Below are 21,236 nucleotides of genomic sequence, written 5' to 3' on the forward strand. Positions count from 1 at the left end.
GTGTGTGTGTGTGTGTGTGTGTGTGTGTGTGTGTGTGTGTGCGTATCAACTATAATGCCAGGATTCAAGCATAAGTCTTCCCAGCTTTATAGTTTTTTACATTTCTAGGGACTAGATGGTAGGAGGTGAGAGCTAGGTATTTACCTATATAACATAGTGGATGTGGCCGAGGAGTTAGACAAAACCTAGGACCTCAGTGAAGGCTGAAGGTCCTAGTCAGGTTCTTATTGTTGTGATAAACATTACAACCAAAAGCAAGTTGGGGAAGAACTTTTCATTCTATATAACCCATCATGAAAGGATGTCAGGGCATGACCCCAAGGCAGGAAGTAAAGCAGAGGCTATGGAAGAGCTCTATTTGTTGGCTTGCTCTTCACAGCTTGCCTGGCTGGATTTTTAATACAACCCAGGATCATCTGCCCAGGGGTGGCACCATCCATAGTAGGCTGGACCCTCCCAAGTGAGCCATTAAAATCTGATCCCCTCCTCCTAAGACTTGCCAACAGGCCTCTTTAGGTAAGGCATTTTCTCATTTGTGGTTCCCTCTTCCCAGACAACCCTGGCTTGTGTCAAATAATAAAAAACTAAGCAGGACACTGATGCCCCTATCTCTAAATGCTATCATCTGCTTGTAAAGTGACTCAAATAACTCAAGCTAGCAGACTTTACTTTGAGGTGACTTCCAAATGAACAAGGCAAGCGGTTTCCTGCACAAGGCTAACACCAAGAATATATCACCTTTCTGCACAGTGAACATGAGTCAGGGATTCAAAAACCTTAAGTTAAGACCTTAAATTATGTGATTAATTACCATCTATATTTAAAACTATCCATGTAGAAAATACACAATTAAAACAATAAGGCTTGCTGTTAGCTGTCCTGGTGACTGTGACCTGGAAAGTGACATATACTTCATCTAGGCATGATCAACATTTAAATAATAGAAGCTGCTTGGGTTTCTGTCTGACTCAGTTCCATGTGCAAAGCCTGAAGCAGTTTCCTTTCTGCATCTAGTATGGCTTAGCAGCCAGCCCCCAGCCGCTCTGTACAGTGTCTACTTTAAGAAACTGGGAGGAAAGGAAGCAATGAACATTTGTTGTCCGCCCACAGTTTGTCAGGCTCTGTGTTAGGTGTTTTACATTTATTACATAATGTTTTATCCTCCCAAGGCCCAGTGAAAGAGTTCACTTTATTTCTCATTTGCATATAAGGAAAAAGCAAAGGTTCGGAGAGTTATTTTTTTTATAAAGTAAGTCTGATAGCGATCAAGCTTTGAAATTGTGCCAAGGTTTAATTTCACAGCTATAGCCTTGCTTTGGGCTGGTGAGTAATAACAGCTTACATACAGTCAAGGTTTATCAGGAATCATTTGTTTGCCAAAGACTTAATAAGGATTATGCATTTGAATCCCCGTGGAGACATGTAAGGTTTGAGCACTCTGTCTGTCTCGTAGATTCACAGAGATGCTGGTTTGTATGAAATCATGAAATTACGAGGATGGAATTTGGATGCAAATTTGGGAAGGCTGACCTCACATTTGTGTTTTTAACTAGTACTTCTTATTTGCTGAGAGGAATATAATACTGCTATCATCTTTCTTATATGTTCTTATATATGCAAAGTGAAAACCATAAAGGGCCATGAGGTTGGCAGAGGTAAGCAGAGGGCAGAACTAATTTTCTTAGTGGTACAGAAGTGCAGGAGTGGGGATAAAAATATTTGAGCCATAGAAATCAAGCAGTCAGCCATGCAGAGATGGGGAGTGGAAGAAAGACTTGCCACCAGAAAGACAAACAGGTTTTATTAATATGTCTCATGCAAATAAACAGTTTCAAATTAGGTATAATTTTTCATGACATGAAACATAAGCCCTCTGGAAGAGGATTGCCAGGCTAGTGTTTGGTGAGTTAACTAATAGTCTTGCATCCTTCTATATGCAGGCATCAACCCAAGAGAAGATAGATATTCTAGCCTTACAGAAGACTCAGAGCAAAGTCCCTAGTCCTATATAGCTATAGAAAACAGGGCTAGCTCAGTGTCCAGATGTGGACCTATCTTTTGGAATCTGCCTTCTACTGCTTGTGGCAGCAAGAGTGTGGATTTCATAGTCATCTGGTTCTCCTCTGATAGACGCTGAGGCAGACAGCACACTCCTAATATCGTGCAAGTGAAACTTAAATGGGGCCTTGTAGAAAGATCATGTATCTAGAACCTGGGCAGAAGCAGTAAAATGAAAGCACTCATCCACTCTCTGTCATGGTCCCTCATAAATTTACCAAGGATAAAAGGGAACTGGTTGGGCTGGAGAGACCGCTCAGTGGTTAAGAGCACCAACTGCTCTTCCAGGTCCTAAGTTCAATTCCCAGCAACCACATGGTGACTCAAAACCATCTGTAATGGGATCTGATGCCCTCTTCTGGTGTGCCTAAAGAGAGCAATGGTGTACTCATATACATAAAATAAATAAATAAATCTTAAAAGGTGTGTGGGGGGAGAACTGGTGTCAGGAGTATGTCAGAGAGAGAGAGAGAGCTCCTTTAAGGACAAGCTGAAGAGTAAAAGTTAAAAGGCACCAGTAACATTTTTTTTTTTTGCCTAGAACATTTTGATTCCCTAGAAGAGAATGTTATGTCTAAAAAATAAAGATGTCCCAGGATCTGCAAACTAAATTTAGCGATAACAAAAACCCAGCTCAACGAATATTCTTGGTCTTTTTTTGTTAAACGCGCTTGAGATGTGGACGTAACTACCATAAACTGGGTTGTATTGCAGTCAGTGGCATCCTTTTCTATCACTTATACCTTGTGTTTTCTGTAGTTTGCCATTGTGACATCCTATTGGGTTCAATTGTGAGGTCTAGCATGGCTTACCTTTCTAAATCTTATAGGATACGCCAGTCGGCAAAGTGTGTTTCATTACTGCGGCCCAGATTCCTAATCTGCTTAAATAAAGTACACAAGACTCAATTTTCAACAAAATGTCAAGGGCCTCCAATTAATCTAAAACAAAATATTCTTAATATTAATACTGTTTGTCCACAGACTTGGGGCTTCCCTAATAATGATAATTTCTCATACATTTTTTTTTTAAAAAAAGGGTAGGCCCTCCTCTCTATTTAACCTCTGGAAAATTCTCATAAAGAGAAAGGAATGAATATGTTTTTCCTGGATTTATTTGGTTGCCTTTATTGTTTCCATAAGAGATCTGTCACCTCTTTACCTCCCATCTATCTATCCATGGGAATGAACGTGTAGCTAATTATTTTAAAACCACAGCACTTCATCAGCTACGGTAATATTTTAATTTAACCTGCTCTTTGCATTGCAATGTAAGCTGACTGGGGACACCCCTTAAAGGACCCTCTACTCCAGGATGAAATCCAGACCAACGTCAGTTCAGCTTAAGGCTATGGTCCAGGACAGCTCTGTCTATGGTCGGGTCTCTTGCTTTTTGACCCTGGAATATTTCTACACCCTTATCCTACCATTTGTGACATCATCCTTTGTGAAGCACGTGATTCTTCTCTGCCTTTTTAACAGACATATGCGGCATTTTCTGTCATATTCTCGGGATGAGACTCAAGTATGCCTTTTCTAGGATAGAATACTCCAAAAGTAACATCACGTTTTCCCCTAGGCACCATATTTGGAGACACCTAAAACCCAATTGTTCTTCACCAGAGGTAACCATTTTCATTGCCAGGCAAGATTCTACCTTGAAAGGAATGAGTGTGGAGGAGGAAACTTTAAAGCCAGTAATACCCTCATCTTCATCAAACTTTCCTCTAGGTTTAGCATCTCTGTTGGTTCTTTCTTGATTTATTTCCCCTTACTTGATATTTATTGATAAGTATTGTAATGGATACAAAATGATGTTTTTTAACAACACCTACCTCCATATTAATAAGTGAGCTCTTAGCATCCCACTGAGAAAAGGAACAGAAGCTATTTCTTTTCCTCGTTCACTCACTCATTCATTCATGTATTCATGCATGCACACGACTAGGCCATCTTTTGATACATATGCAGCTAGAGTCAAGAGCTCTGGGGTACTGGTTATTTCATAATGTTGTTCCACCTATAGGGTTGCAGATCCCTTTAGCTCCTTGGGTACTTTCTCTAGCTCCTCCATTGGGAGCCCTGTGATCCATCCACTAGCTGACTGTGAGCTTCCACTTCTGTGTTTGCTAGGCCCCGGCATAGTCTCACAAGAGACAGCTATATCTGGGTCCTTTCAGCAAAATCTTGCTAGTGTATGCAATGGTGTCAGCGTTTGGAAGCTGATTATGGGATGGATCCCTGGATATAGCAGTCTCTAGATGGTCCATCCTTTCGTCACAGCTCCAAAATTCAGAGCAAAGTACTTTAAAAAAAAAAAAGAAAGACATCTATCTAAAAACCTACTTTCAATAAGACAAAAACAGAAAAAAACTTAAAAGCGAAGTCCACACAGAGAAATATATAGAATTCTTAAATAAATTGATAAAAATTACAGTCATACACATGAAACACAGACAAAACATTCATACATAGAAAATAAATGAATATTAAAAACAAAATAAAAGTATAGATACCAGAGATAGTTAAGATAATGCCCCCTAGTTAAGGGTCAAATAAACAAACAAACAAAAAACCCACAAAATGTTGGTATAGTATAATATGAACATTCCCAAAATGGTCCAAGTCATCTACAACCAGAGTCAGTCCATATGACAGATATGTAAAATCTAAAATTCAGCATTCATTCCTGTCTCTCCTCTCTATCTGCCAGCTCATACATTCTTTATTCCCCAGTGTCCACAATGTTCCCATCTTAAGTGGGAGAAGTGAATATCGATGATTATCTACTCAAGCATTCATTATTAGTTATGTATGACGTTTGAACTCGTTACGAGTCACTATATTAACCACTACCCACTGTACAACGAAGCTTTTCTGATCAAAGTTGAAAGCAACACAAATTTATAGATCTAAACATAAATGTTTAGAAGATAGTTTCACAACAGGATCACCTATCAAAACCACAAGAGTAGGTTGTCCACAAGAAAGGTCTACGGTCTTTCCAATCATGGACTACTTCCCAGTAGCAGACATGAAATAATCCCTTGTATGGAGCAGACTTTATGGCTTGTCATAAAGCAATCGGTTACCTGTATGCCACTATTACACCAGTAGGACTATCATGTCAGGCAGGTCAATATTGTAGCATGCAAGTCCAGCTGTGTATGAGATAATTGATATATATTTTCCCCATCGGTCTGTGTCACCTTCTGGCATTCCATAAGGTACCCAGCAGCAGGGTGAGAGTTTCCTGGTCAGTTGGGGTTGATTTAGCTATTCCCTGCATGCAAAGTGAGTGATGTCTTCATCAGCAGAGTCTTCTCTGATGAAGTTCATCGAAGTGAGCTCATGTGCTTATGGCAGGAAACCAAGAACACAGTGCCGAGAGATAGTATTGTTTCGGTGCCCTCTGACTTTGGGGTCATCGTAAGTAATTCTGCTTTGGCCATGTTCTACGATAACTTTAGGTTTACTTCTATTTGTCTAAACATATTCAAAGTGTTCCAAAGGAATCTGACACGCCTAAAGATATTTGCAGTGTTTCCCTTTATTCTTTTAACAGCTATAGTATCCACAGTGAGAACCCCAATCTGATTCCTAACATTGAAGAGTTCTCTCTTCAGCCTTTTCCTCTTTATCCATTTTTTTCCAGAAAGTAATCAATTTTAATGATTTCTTTTTGAGGAATACATTTTTAATTGATTTAATTTCTTTTGTGTTCCTGCTTTCAATTCCATTGACTTCTGCTTTTATCTTTATCATTTCCTTCTGTTTTCATTTGGAAAATTTTCCTCTTCTTTTTCTTTCCTGTATTCACAAGATTAAAAACTTCCATTTGCTTTGAGACTTTTCCTTTTCTCTAAGTAAGCATTTAGTGTTAAACATTCCCTGATTAGCAGTGTTTTAGTTTTACTTCAGAGAGTTGGTACATTACATTTTAAATGATGTCTTGACATGAATAGAAGTTCTTTAATTTCAGTGACTCAGTGTGGCTATTTGCTCTTTTCTGCTTGTTGCTTCTTATAAAGTTGTCTTAAAACTTTCTTCCAAGTTTACACAATTGTTTTCCTATGAGAGAGATTTTCACCTGGAAATTCTATTATCTTTCACATATTTGTTCATGAGCCATGTGTAATTGGATTTGGTGTCTAATATGAGGAAGGGATCAGAGTGGTTTTCTACTCTGTAAATATTCAAATAATGAAGCAATATTTACTTAAAATTGCCTTTCTATATTACAAAGGTATCCTCATCCAAAGCACAGGACCCTTTGGCTTTTAGGTCTTCTATTCATCCACTCATCTTACATTATATTTGTATTCTATGCTTTCATGAATCTTAGGTCTTATATTAGAAATCTACAAGTTCACTCTCATTTGTCAAGACCATGCTAACTAGTCTCTCTTTGCATTCCCACATGCATTATAAAATCACTTGTCAAATTTTCTTTTAAAATGCTTAGATTTGTTTGGAATTACATTGGATCTATAGGTCAATTTTTAAAGGTTGATGCCTTAATAATTATTTCTGACATTTATTTTGCCTGCTTTATTTATTTATCCAAGACCTCTAGTGGAATACTGAATGGATGTTTTATTCATAGTAGGAAGATTTTCTAATATCTGTAGGTATTTTTGCTCTTATATTCATGAAAATTATCATAGAATATCAGTTCCATTTTACTTAGGTATTCTTAATTTATATCCATGAAGCTTCATAGTTTTATGTGGAATTATTACCCATCTTTGCTAACAAAAAAAAAAATCTTCATAGCTATTTGACAATTTTAATGCCATTCTGTGTGGTACTTTAAAATTTTTGTTTTCAGGCCAGTGAGATGGCTCAGTGTTTGTAAGGGGGCTTGCTACCAAACCTGATATCTTGGGTTCAATCCCTAGAATCCACATGGTGGAAGAAGGGAACAAATTCATACACATTTTCCTCAGACATCCACAGTCATGTGGTACATGCACACCTTGGCACAGCCATGCTCAAGCCCATAAATATAAATAAATAAATAAATACATCTTAACTAAAACTAGAATTTTATCTTCTAATTTTATATAGAAGACGGATGTTTTATTCAAACATATCCAGTGATATTGTGAAATGTATGCCTTTCTCACAGCCTATGTACTCACAAGGATTCTGTGTATTCACAATTCTAATAGATATGACTAATAAAATGTTTATTCTTGCTTTAAAATTAATTACCTCTTGCATTTATTTTGCTTGTCTTATTGACTTATCCAGGAACTCTACTGTAATACTGGATAGGTTTTTGAAAAATCTATACACTCCATCTCATCCTTTAAACTCTAACTCAGTAGGTTCAGTCTGAGGATACAGAACTGACATTTTTGGCCTGTAAATACACACCTGAAATTCCAGCACTCAGTGGCTGAAGCAAGAGGAATATAAGTATAGTAACATACTGGGATACCTGGGACAACTATATACCAAAACAAATAAAGAAACAAAGGTCAAATCTCACCTGACTAATGCAAGGGTGTCCTGGAAGCATACGATTTAAAGGATAAGTTTTTACTTACCTCAAAATTTTCCATAATAATAATCTATTACCCTAATTGTGTTTTGTATTTCTGTCTCGATTCTCTTCTGTAGAAATTATGAAACCATAAAATATTTATTTTGAGACCCTAGTATATTACTTCTATTTTTGGCTCTAGCTCATGAAGTAATATGAATAAAGGCTCTGAGATTTTAGCTGTTTGGCAGGCTTTAGAAAAATAAGAAAACATTGTACATACTTAAATTGTAAATATTGTACATATTTTTTAAAAAGCAATTTAAAAAAAATTTGTATTGGTAGTTGTTGAGGTCATAACTGAATTCAGTTCTCTGGATGCACACTCTCATATCCACATAAGTCCTCATACAAATATGAATGTTTGTCACATGATAGAAATGCTACAAGGGATAGATTCTACAGAATTCAGTCCTATGAAATATATATATGAGTACTGTGAATCAAGACTAACAGATAGCATGTTGTTTCCTAAATATAATTACTTATAATTATTTAACAAAGGGAAATGTCTCATAAGACTGAGAGACAAAAAGATGCTGAGAATTTTTAATGGGAAAGACCAGAATAGCTTTTCTAGCTTCCTTTCTGTTGCTGTGATAAAGTCCATGAGCAAAACCAACTTGGTGACAAAAATGTTTATTTGACTTTAGACATGCCAGAACATAGTCCACTGAGGGAAGTCAGGGAAGAAACCTGGAGGCAGGAACTGAAGAAAAGGCCATGGAGGGGTGCTGCTTACTGGCTTGCTCCACCTGAGTTTTTGCTTAGCCTGCTTCTTATACAACACAGAACCACATGGCTAGGGGTGGTGCTGCCTAGAGTGGGTTAGGTCCTCCTAATCAGTCATCAAGAAAATTTCCTACAGACTTGCCTACAGATCATTCTAATGACCCAGGCACTTTCTTAACTGAAACATCTTCTTCCACAAATGACTCTGGCTTGTGTTAAGTTAAACACAAAGTATAATCTAATCCGAACAATTACCCAATAGCTACAAATATCTATAGAGTGTTATAACTGAGCAGGGCCTTTGCATGTGTTCTGAGCCTTACACTTTTTTTTTTTGCCTTACACTTTTACAAGATGTGACTGAGGTCCGTCCTTCTCCCAGTGTTATTTCATAATTTGTTAAATAATACTCATCCTTGGATGGGGTCCATCTCCTTTGAGTCCCGCTCTGGGATTCTTCTGATTCCAATCTAATATTTAATGAGAATAAGTTCTGAATATGAAATAGATAAGGAATCTGGAAATACAATTGTAACACTATCACAATGAGTTCTTCATATAGGAAGCGAGGGGACACAGGAAAAAAGACTGACTCTGTAAGAAGATGGTTAGAGATAAAAAGTAAATGCAAGAAGCAGCTTGGACAGAATAAAATAACAGTCAAAAGACAGAGAAGCAGCATATTAGGAAAGGCAAGAAATGGAAGATACAGTCATAAGTAAAATATAATAACTGAATTCAACCATGTGTGCATCAAGGTATAGTATTTTATTACCATTTTTTATAAAAAGTCTATCTATTTAAAAGTACTTGAATAACAGAATAGTCTGTAATAAACTTATACATGAGAATGTATGTAGCCAGGTGTGGTAGCAACACTTGTAATCCTAGCATGTAAGAAAAATGCAGGAGAACTGTTACAAATTTAAAGCCACCCTGTATACATAAATCAAGTTGCAGGCCAACTCGGGCTATATGTCCCAACCCTGTATAATAATAATAATAATAATAATAATAATAATAATAATAATAATAATAATAATGATGTGACCATCTATGAAGAAAGGTAAACCTTAAACTATTAGCAGCCTTAGTTCTTGATCATCATTTAAGAAATAGAATTTTTTCACAATGTGTTTTTCTGTATCAAGAATCAGTAAGTGGAATTAAAGAAAAAGGGAAATCTATGACTAATTCCTCCTTTAAACAACTCTATCATTCTTCTTCAGACATGGCTCATGAATTACATAGGCTAGGGAATCCCGGGCATTTAAAACAAAAGGCCCTACATTAATTTCCAGGGGCGTGGTTTCTGTAACATTCAGAGATGTTTGAGCCTCTTTACTTTCTGTTCCTTCCTAAGAACTGATACCAGTGTGCCATGATTATGTGCTGTTTTATTGCTATGAATAGATGTCATGACCATGACAACCCTTAAAAAGGAAAACATTTAATTGAGGCTGTCTTACAGTTCGGAGGTTTAGTCCATTATCATCACAATGAGAAGTATGTTAGCATGCAGGCAGATATGGTGCTGGAGAAGTAGCTAAGAGTTCTACATCTGGATCCACAGACAGCAGGAAGTGACAATGAGCCACTAAGCCTGGCTTGAGCTTCTGAAACCTCAAAGCCCACCCGCAGCCCCAGTGGTATACTTCCTCCAACAAAACCACACCTACTTCCACAAAGCTACACCTCCAATAGTGCCACTCCCTATGAGTCTGTGGGGGCCATTTTCATTTGGACCCCTGTATTAAGGACACACCCACCTTTCCCCATTGCAATAGAGCCATTCTTTTGAAAAAGCTGTGTTTCACTGAGAATGCACTTGATATAATGATGAGTCAAATATAATAGAGGGGTGAATTTAAATTGTGGTTGGAGCCAGGCATAGTGGTGTATAGCAGTAATCCTAGCAACCAAAAAGTTGAGGCAGGAGAGTAGAGAGTTCAAAGTCAGAGAGAGCAATAGTGTACATCCAGGGCCAGCCTGAGCTACATAGCAAGATTCTGTTTCAAATCCTTAAATATAAGGATGAGTTGGTAGGTAGATAGATGATAGGTAGATGATAAATAGATGGATAGATAAATAGATAGATAGATAGATACATGTAGTACNCCAAACATATCTAATTAGTAGATCAACTAGCCACCTGTATCAAAGCTACATCCTCAAATTCAACTGGGGATGAAATTATATCTGTAATGTACAAATAAAGACTTTTTGTTCTTGTCATTATTCTCCATTCAGTATGACAGGTCAATTATTTACATCAATTCTGTGTTGGATGACATATTAAAAGGGAATGATCCACGGGTGAGTTCAAGTATACAGGAGGTCATACAAATATGTTATATAAGCTTGAACATTCTGGGCTTTTGTTATCCATGATGAATCCTGGAAACCACACCCTGTGAACACTGACTGTACTCATTGAAGGTGTAGTGTCCAAATTCAGGGAGACATTGACTTGATCCCCAACTTACACACTCATTAGTTACTTAACGCTCCTTCACTTTGTCTTTCCTTCTTCCTCCCTCCTTCTTATACTTCTTTTATTGAGAAAAAAAAATCTTTTGAGCATTTACCATGTGGTAGGGCTGCTAGTTAGTTTTCATCAACTTGACACAAACTCGAGGCAACTAGGAAGAAGGAACCGCAAGGAATCTAATGAAGGCAACTCCTCCATTACAATGAGTGGTACCATTCCCTAGTTATTCAGTCTTGGTAAAGTAACTGAATATGAGCTTAGAAGCTCAAGTCAGTAAACAATTTTTCTCCATGGTCCCTGCTTCGATCCCTGCCTCCCGGTCCGTCCTCTGCCTTGGTTTTTCTTGATGATAGAATAACAGACTATAACCTATAAGTCAAATAAAACTTGTCATCTTCCAAGTTACTTTTGGTCAGTTTTTTAATTACAGCAATGGGATGCAAATTAGAGCAGTAGGTTCACAACAGCAACACATTTCTAGGAATACATGAAGAGTCTGAAGAAGTTTGTAGTGAAGCACATTAACACAGGTTGCAGACATCCAAAATGAGTCAGATGTAGGCAATCCGAGTAGCCTGCAAGGAAACAGTGGGAGAGAAAGGTTCAAGGATAGGCTGAAGTTAGACTCAGCGTTGGGGGAGGGCAGGCAGTGAATGGCAGGACAAACAATTTCAGACTAATCTGTAGAGAACTGGCTGACAGAAATCAAGTAGTAAGGAATGTGGTTCAGTACTGGAAGAGCAAAGGAATAGATAAGTTCAAGAAAGAGGGGTTATGGAATATTTCAATGAGCCCAAGAAAAGAATAGACTTAACTGTTAGAAAGACATTGGCAGCCTTTAAAAGGGACCTTGGTAGAGAGATGAAGTCAGGAAGCAGTAGATGAAATGAGAGACAGGGAATAGGAAGTAAGAAAATGGGAATTCTGGGGTGCCGAGAGTTCCATAGGAAGGACAAACTGGATCACAGAGACTGTGGGAGAGGCAGAGGAAGAGGCAAGCCAAGAGTAACCATGACTATGTGAAGGCAGGAGACCTGTGGGGAGAGACTGGTGATCCCAGAATGGGGTGGATATGAAATGAGTAGGAACAACGTCTGCAGTACAGAGAAGAGCTTGCAGAGCCTGGGGTGGGAGTGCAGTGGGCATGAAGCCACATTGAGCTGGTCTTTGTACCGAGGAGGTCAGGTTGCCCACCTACCAGAGGTGGGCATTCACCACACAGAAGGGTAGTGACACCAGGGTAGGGAAAAAAAAGATAGTGTCAGAAGATTCAGGAAGACAAACATAAAGGGGGTTAGCTCATCAATAGGTCCAGCGGCAGCATCAAACGGGTGCTGATCACGCCCCTGGAAAGCCTTCTGGTTCTTTTGCTGTGTTTTGTGGAGTGTTACAGTCAGACAGTACAAAGGTTCAAAGGAATCCAAGGCCCTTTGATGGCCACCTCTCCTTCAGGAATAATGGTGCAGAGCTGCAGAAGGAAAGTCCAGTGCACACATCGTTATTTGTATTAGGTGTGACTGACAGAAAGAGTTGAAGGTTCACATAAGTAGGTATGATGTAGAGAGAGAACCACATCTTACAACTTAGTGGGTGTAGAAGAGGACCATTGGTTCTGTGAATAAGCCTGGTCTACATTGAAAATATCAACTATGAAACCCATCCTACCAAACTTGTCTACACTCTTTCTCCACTTCCCACCTCTAAATCGTAAGGGGCAGATAAGAGAGTTTCCAACGATGCAACGACCTGTTTCGAACTTTATTTGTGCTTCTGGTTTGGGACAGATAGGACAGGGGGCTTGTCCTGGAAATGGTAGGTGTCCTGCTCCTGAGGCCAAGGGGCAAGAGTGAGGGGCATAAAAGCTGGGTTCTGTGGTCCCGAGGCAGCCTCAGGCTAGAGAGTCCCCTAGGATCATGTAGACTGTATTCGCCTGCCTGTGAAAGGCGAGGAAGCATATTTGGCGGGAGAGGGCACAGTGCTGACTGGGCATCTTGGCTTGGGAGTCTTCCTATTCGCATTAGCCTATCTGTGCCAGTGGCTGAAACAGGGCTGCGGCAGGAGGCGTGGTGTTGGCCCAGAGCGCTGACCCCTTGGCCCAGCATTGGGAGAGGAGTTAGGGGGAGCCCCGGGTACAGATCAGGGCTAACCTGATCTTGCTCCAGTCCGCCAATCCTTAACGGATTTTCTTTCTCTCCTTTCACCCTTTTCTCTGCTCTCTTTCTCTCTTTCTTTCTCTTCCTCTTTTCCCCTCTTTCCCTCTCTCCCCCCTCCCTCCCTGTCCCCTTCCCCTCCTCTCCTTCTCCCCTCCCCTCCCCCTTTCTATGTGTGTGAGCCTCCTCCTTTCCCCTCCTCCCCCTTTCCGCCTCTTTCCCTCCCCCTCTCTCCATCTCCTTCTCCTCTCAGCTCGCCGGGCGACCCTGCTCCTGCCTCCCACATTAATGGCGGCTTCTTCGGAGGATGACATAGACCGGCGGCCCATCAGAAGAGTCCGCTCCAAGAGCGACACGCCATATCTCGCAGAGGCCAGGATCTCCTTTAACCTGGGGGCAGGTAAGGACACCCCTCGCCTTCCTCTGGGTGTCAGGCACCTGCTTCCTTCCTTCCCTTCCCCCTGGGTCGGATCAGCCCTCGCCCCTCCCTGGTGCCCCCTCCCTGCGCCCTTCTGCCCTGCAGGCGCCTTGCTCTCACACTGGCTCCCTTTGTGTCGCCCGCGTGGGGAGGGCGTGTGTGAGAGTGTGTATTGCAGGGATGGGGGAGGGTAGCGCGTAGAGCCTTACACACAACCAGTGACACCCACACGGGCTTTCCCCTTCCAGGAAGAAAAGTGTCAGTGATAACAATGACCCCCAAAATCACCGGGCGGCGCGGGGTAGGGATGCCGCGCGGCTGTGGGCGGAGGGAATGACAGGGCTTCCTGGGTGAGGCTGTTGCCGGCGGGGCTACTACAGGGTGGAACTTGTTGGTGACATTCAAACCGCCGGGTGGTTTTGTCTGGAGGGTGCCACCGCACTGATGCGGGGAGGGGGCGGGACTGACTTGGGAACAGTGGTTGGAAAGCCACCTTGGAGGTCAAGATGCAAGCATGGTCCTCAGCGTGCAGTTGGGTGATTCCGTGCGTTTCAAGTGGCCCAGATAGAATTAAGGGGAAAGGATGAGCAGGGTAGAAGGAGAGGAGAAAGGAGAGGACTGAGGAAGATGGGAAAGGAAAAGGGGGAAAGAAGAGAGTTAGGGGAAGGGTAAATGAAGGGGCAGAAAGATTCCAAGTTACTATGCTGCAGGTGTGTGCTCTGGGACACCTAATGAGTAACACCAGTCTGTCTTTTTTTCCCCACCGCTGCCCAAACTCACAGCGGAGTTGCTCTCTCAGAAGTTGTTCACCACTAACTTGACAGAACACTTCTGGGTGGCTCCCATCCCTCAGCCCTACCCGTCTTCCTTCCTCTCATGCCTCCTTCTCCAGGCTGAAAGACAGAGAGCTGATTCTCTCTTACAACTCAATTTCAGAATAAGTTTTAAAAAGCAGACAACTCTTTAAAAAAAAAAAAAAAACTTAAGAACTGAATTGGTGTGTCTCTGCACATGTGTCTGTGTCTTCTTGTGTGTGTGTTCGTGTGCGCGCACACACACACACTGAAGCAAAGGATATATATGTGATGTCATGTGGAGAATAGTTTAGACATAGACTATTGCCTAGAGAAAGAGAGTCATTGAGTAAGCAACTTTTTTATGGCCGAAAAAAATGGGAACTGACTGGGCAGGAGTAACCAAAAATGTTCTTGTCTTGGTGACTTGACTATTTAAAGGGCGTGTTCTATGGTAATTTCCTCAGGGATTGCCTTTGGCGTTGGAATTGGAGGGAAGAGACCTTCTCTGTGGAGTTTTGGTCATTTGTTTGTGACATGCTGCAGTAGTTCTTGGTACTCTTCTGGGAATCCTTGTTTGCACCTTCCAGGTCCAGTACATTTCTGGGAGGTCTTCCACAGAACTGGGAAGTGCTTGCTTTAGGACCAGCCTTGTTCTCCCAAGCTAATGATCTTAGGAATTTTGGGTGTCTTCCATGTATTTAGTAGGAAAGAAAATGAACTAAAGTATAGTTAGTGAAGACTGTTTACCATCTTAGTAGGGTTATACTGAAGTAATAGAGCACTGAAGAAGGGTATGGGGTTTCAGCTATTATTCAGTGACACTGAGCCACAGAGTCAAACCAATGACTTAGTCTTTTACTCTGCTTAGATTGCTATGGAGTCCAACTAAAAGATTGCTTCACACAGGGCATGTCTTCATTTCATCGGGAAGTAAATCAGATATGGACCTGGTCCCTCCTGTGTCTTTCTTAATGCATCCCTAAAGGCACACTGACAAGGCAAACACTATTTAGAGAAAACCTGGAGGTGGTGGGCAGCCACAGCTCTGTAGGGAGTGTTGGAGGAGCTATCCTCTCTTCCTGGTGCTGAAGCAAAGGGCAGGGAGGCAAAGACTTGGCTGCCAGAGGGACAGCAGACAGAGGAGTGTTCCTGTGGTTTCTGAGACTAAATCACAAGGAAAAAATTATGGAAGGCCTGTACCCCTAAAAACTTTTCAATTCCTGATCCCCCACCCTGCCACTGCTGCCTGTTTACTGTGCATCTCTTATGTCTACTGCTCCATGCTCAAATGGGACGTCTCTCCCCTCCCCCATCTCCCTAATTTTAGGCTGCCTGCTCACTCCTGGGCCTTTCTTTACTTTCCAGCTGGTTTCTGGTTGCTTTCTTAACAAAGTAGATGCACACACAGATGTGCCTTTCCACCGCATTTAAAAGTAATTGTAACCCCTGATTTAAAGAAAGAGAAAAAAGCAAACAGCCTTGTTTATCTCCTTAAGCAGAAAGCTGTAATTAAGCTATTAGTGTCGTTATCAGGGCTGCTGAACAGAAGAGCCTGCACACTCCCAATACATTGTGTAATCTGGGCATAGCAAGAATTTTGTTTGCCTCTTAACAGCAGTTTATAAACAACTAGCCAGACAAGTACCTTTGGCCTCCTTCTCCCAAACATGCAGTGACTCTCTGCTATCTCTAGATAAATACTCAATCTTTTAAAGTACTTCTGTTAAGGATTTGCCTCCTCAAGCCCCCTCATTGTGTATAAGTCCATCTTTAATATTTTACACATTTTGCAATGCTTGAAGGTGATACCTATAAATATTTTCGTTTTTCTTGCTTATGAATCATTTTAGGTACAAACTTGGGCACTAACCCATTCAGTTGCTGGATTAAAGTGGACTAGACAGTTTGAAAACTAACCAAGCACTTCAGCATTCTTCCAACTATACACTGTCCCTGACAGAACTTAATAACCTCATTTTGAAAAAGTCCACAGGCTAAGTGTAGGATATACTTCTTAAACTACAGTCCCATGACAATTAAACAACAGTATCAAAACATGAATCTTTTACCATTCTGTGGATATGTTAACTTCATTCATATTTAAACTGAGAGATCAGAAATTTTCTGAACCATGTCTTTGATTTGACCAAAATAACTCCATTTGGGGGTTTTAAGCTACCACTCAACATTTGGAAGTTATAAGTATGGTGAGATGGGTGTTTGCTGGAGATAATGTCAAAGCTAAAGAAATTGAAGACAGTGTACTCATTGTAGGGTATCTAGACACCAGGCCTCATTTAGAACACTGGGAGTGGGCTTCATACGTTCCCTAAGAAATTAAAATGTGTCAAAAGGACAGTCTGCAACAGGGGAGTATGTTCACTCTGCTATTAGCAGTAATAGGCATCACTAGCATTAGCTTTAGAGAATTTATCTTCTTGCCTTAGGAAATTGTTCACTCCCTGCATTGAAGAGGCAGGTGCCTTACCTATGCCTTCCACTTATCTGTATATTATATGATATATTCAGTGCCTAAGTGGCACTAAAACTCAAGTTCTATATAATTATGCACTGAAGGGGATGGAAAAGAATTAAAGAATGTATAAAGTATCTTAAAGAGAAGTCAGTGCAAAACTCCAGCTTACTCCTGGTTAATTTTAGGAGTGTCTGAACCCCCCTCTCCAAGTAATATGTGGCACATAAGAAGATATGCTCTCTCTCTCTCTCTCTCTCTCTCTCTCTCTCTCTCTGTGTGTGTGTGTGTGTGTGTGTGTGTGTGTATGTTTGTGTTACCCATATGCACGGGCATGTGCAGATACATGTGAGGAGGCCAGAGGGCATTGGTGACCTGATCGTCACTCTCCACCTTAGTCCTTTTAGACAGGATTAGTAGAGCTAGGCTGGTAGCCCCCCAGCTCCCAGATCATCCTACTGCCTCCACCAACCCCCTCCCCAACCTTAGCTTAGGTGTTACAAGTGAATGTGCAACCCCAGATTCTGGGGGCGAATCTGAACTCAAGTCTTCATGCTGATGCAGCATGGTCTCTTTCTCTCCAGCTCAGGAGATAGAGTTCTTCATCCACACTTCGGCGTTGCTTTCTGTCTCTGGATATTTTAAATGAATTGCATGGTCAACATTTATATTTTTTATAAAACCAGCATGTTTGTATTTTTTATAAAACTAGGTTCTGCTTTTGTTCCTGATCATAGTGAAAAATAAAGATTTCTGGTTTGCACTGGTATGTTCTACTCGTTCAGGTCCACAGGATGAAAAGAGTCATAAGTGGCTTGGTTTGGGTATCTTAAGAGTGGATAGGTCCATCTAGATCCAGGACTTTTAACACCTCCTCCATAATTAAATACTATGAAAGATGTGTGTTTCCCTTTATCTTCTTACATAACCAGGGCAGGCAAATCTATACACAGAAAAGCCACAGGGCAGGTACAACTTCATTATAAAGCTTGGAAATCCATGGGGATTGATCCTTCTAGGCACTTTCTTGGCCATGAACTACAAACGCTTCTTTCTTTTCTCCATTGACATATGGGCTGTCAGAAACAAATGAGCTATGGTCTATGATAAATACAGAAGTTGCATATCAATAAATTTGCACAGATACCTATTATTATTATTATTATTATTAAAGCAAACCATTTTTCAAAGTGGCTTGTAGAGTTGCTCTTTCTCTATGTAATTTTGATCACTGATTATTGTACAAATGAAATAGTTATATGATAGTAATACTTAAATTTTAAGTGGAAACCAAAGATAATTTGTCAAGCTAACATTTCCCCTCCTCAAGCTAATGAAGTAAAAAGAGAAACATACAGTATAGCCAGTGTGTTGTGTGACTAACATAAAGTCTGAGGGAGACAACTAGCATCGGGTGCTGTTCATAGTGTGAGACAAAGAAGACCCTGGTATCTTTATAGTTTGTTTTATCATGTGCCCAGCCACTTAGAAAAGTGGATATGACTTCTAGAGGAGAAGAGGACCGTGTAGACACTTAGAATTTTTTAATTTATAAGCGTTTAACATAACAAAGGCTAGATCCATGAAACATGAGAATCGTTTTATAGCCTTATCCAATGATGATGGATCTGGACAACTTCCTTTATGAAATTCCAAAAGACAACAGGGCTGACCTCCTGATAACTGTACCTCCTTAACGCACCTGAATGAAAGGGCTGTGTAAAACTGTACCTCATTAACATACGTGAATGAAGGGGCTGTGCAAATGCTTTTACGTCTCCTATCGGTCTTTTCTTGCCCCACTTCTGTGCCCCAAACTACTAACTGTCAGCAGAGTCTCTGATGGTCAAGTGTCTGGGCTGTGACTGTAGGCATGAGAGGGCTGTGTGTGTGTGTGTGTGTGTGTGTGTGTGTGTGTGTGTGTGTGAAGTATTCTGAACAAAGCCCCATTATTACTGGATTTAAACCAACCAAATTACATGTTGGTTTAATATTAAAATTATAGTTTAATCAAAGGTACAGGAAGAGCTTTATTAGTCTCTATTACTCACACATTTCTCCCATATGCCAGCTGGGCCCTTTATTCAAGGGAAGAAATACTGACTTGGTGATATTCATTCCATTAAGAATATTAACTGAGCACTTAACTATGTATCAGGGCCTTTTCAGACACTGCTAAGCCTGAGTGATGAAATAGTATCTATCTGACTCTCTTGAATTTTAAGTTCTAAAGCAGATTCTGGACAATAGTACACAGTAGTGTGTCCCTTGTCCAGTGCTCGGAAACAGAAGCGTTTGGGATTTTAGATATTTTGAGATTCCGGACATTTGCATGATTTTATCAGTGAAGCAATTCTACTCTGCAAAACTTGAAAATAAAATCCACCTGCTGTCCCCAAATCACTCATACACACACAAAGATTTGAGCTCCGAAGCTTTTGGATTAAGGATTTTTTTTTTCAGATTAACAATGTGTAATCTATAAGGACATGGTGAAGTATTTCACAAATCCATACATGTAAAGAACAAAATGAAGGAAGCAGGCTAAGAGGTTGATTCATGTGGCAGGAAGGAGGGTGGATTGCAAAGTTGGCAGAGGGGAGAAATAGGAAGTCGATTCAAGTTCTTTAATTCAGGTAAAAGAATAAGAAATACAGAGTAAGGGAGAAAGCCAAGGAAAGACCAGGCGAAAGACCTCCAGTGAGGATATTCCGGGTATATAAAGGAGCCCAGTGTAGCTGTAGAGGACTGAATAGGGGAGGGGTGAATGAGAGGAGATTCCAGAAAGAACGGGATCAGGTCATATATGACCAGGTCATACATGAGTGAGGAAGTAGGAAAGCCAGTTTAGGGGCTAATAGTAACACAGGAAACGTCTAGTAACTCTACAGGTGTCTAATTCAAATACGGTTATGCATAGAAATCAATAATTAGGCTCTTGCGTTCCTGTCTTCCTGCTCCCTCTCCGTCTTCTAGTCCCTTCTCCCTTCCCTCCATATCCCCTCCCCCCTCTCTCCATGTGCCCATGGGCCTCTTCTGCCTCCCTCCCCCCCTCTCCCTCTCTCCCTTTCTCTGTCTCTACTACCCTCTCAACTCCCCTCCCCATGCCCTGAATAAACTCTATTCTATACTATAAAAAAAATCAATAATTAGAACCATACACAGAGCATGTATTGGATAGACAGCATTTACTAACTTTGCTGTGTCCAGGACTTTATAGGCCTTTGTTTATCCGTGACTCTAAGGAGACTGGCATTATTCTTGTACATTGAAACGAAGTCATAGAGAAGTTATAATGTAGTGAAGCAGTGCAGCCAGAAATAAGAATTAGAAGCTATATCATGTTAGACAGCTTCACACTCCATGTTCTGAAGGGTCGTGATTAACCCCAAAGGGTAAGCTAGCATCACCAACTACTTTCAGATGTCACAATTAAAGCTGAACATAGCTCAAGGAAATAAAGAAACCAGGACAGGAATCCTAAGTCATCCACAGCTGAGACTCAAGGTAAGAAATATACTTTATTCCACCTTACTGACCCATCCATATACTTATAACTGATAAGTACAGTCTGATGCCTTCTGTAAAGTTCTATTCTATCCCTTCTGCCCTGAGCCATTCTCATGTATTTTCATTATAAAACTGCTACTTATGATCTATCTGAGTGGATTTACCACCCACGCTTTGATAAATACTACTAAACTGGTGGCTTTCTAGGGGATACTTCTAAACTTGTGAATATTTGCCAAGAAATAAGACTTGTTTCTTCTGAATGGTTGAGAGTGAGGTAAATTTTCTTCTCTTCCCCAGCCTGAGTCAAGGGGAAAGAAAAGGGACTGAGAACTCAGGACAGGTGTAGGCCTCTGGCACCACAGGCATGGGGGCCACACTGGAGATATTTTTAGAAGCCCATTGAGACATTGTAATTTCCTTCACTGTTGAAAACAATGAACAGACAAGCCTATAAGCTGTATTTGTCATTACACCAATATTACATAAAATATGGTTTATGAGCTCCAACGGGAGCAGAAAGAAGGCCATCGAGAGAGGCTTCTTCTTCCAGGTAGGCGCGATAAATGGAAAGACAGAAGCTGGAAACTTCTGGGTTCTGCTTGCCAGTCTTCCAGCAGCTGTGGGATCTTCAGTGAGGGAACACCTCACCTTCCCCTCCTCCATATCCTCTACGTTCTCTGTTAAACGGAATTAATGGTGCTGGCCACCTTGGAGGTTTGCTTTAAGGATCTATTAATTGAATGAATGTGAAATCCAGAACAATGCTGGACACACAGTGAAGTTTCTTAGGACAAAGTGGAAAGTGAATGCCGCATCTTTAGTTCATTTTCCTATGGTATTCCTACCTCATCTCATCATCACCACCACCACCACCATAACCACCACCCCCACAACAAAAATCACCAGAACCAGAACCTCCACCACACCACTACCACCACCACCACCACCACCACCACCACCACCATCACCACCACCACCCTCCCATACAAACCTTCACACTACCAACTGATGCCCGTCTGGTAGCTACACCTGTCTTCTAGGAGCAGAGCTCATG

The 21,236-nt window shown here is 40.8% G+C and overlaps 1 protein-coding gene across 4 annotated transcripts in view; it reads left to right on the forward strand.

Annotated features, from left to right (window-relative positions):
- Nucleotides 1–21,236, forward strand: part of Phactr1 (phosphatase and actin regulator 1) — a 455,390-nt gene that overhangs the window by 14,632 nt on the left and 419,522 nt on the right. For all 4 annotated transcript variants that reach the window (XM_029468518.1, XM_021179969.2, XM_029468519.1 and 1 more), the window contains exon 3: nt 13,235–13,381. In XM_029468518.1, coding sequence (XP_029324378.1) covers nt 13,235–13,381 — 147 coding nt within the window. The remainder of the gene's footprint in view (nt 1–13,234; nt 13,382–21,236) is intronic.

The sequence above is a fragment of the Mus caroli genome, chromosome 13, assembly GCF_900094665.2.
Source record: "Mus caroli chromosome 13, CAROLI_EIJ_v1.1, whole genome shotgun sequence".
NCBI lineage: Eukaryota > Metazoa > Chordata > Mammalia > Rodentia > Muridae > Mus > Mus caroli.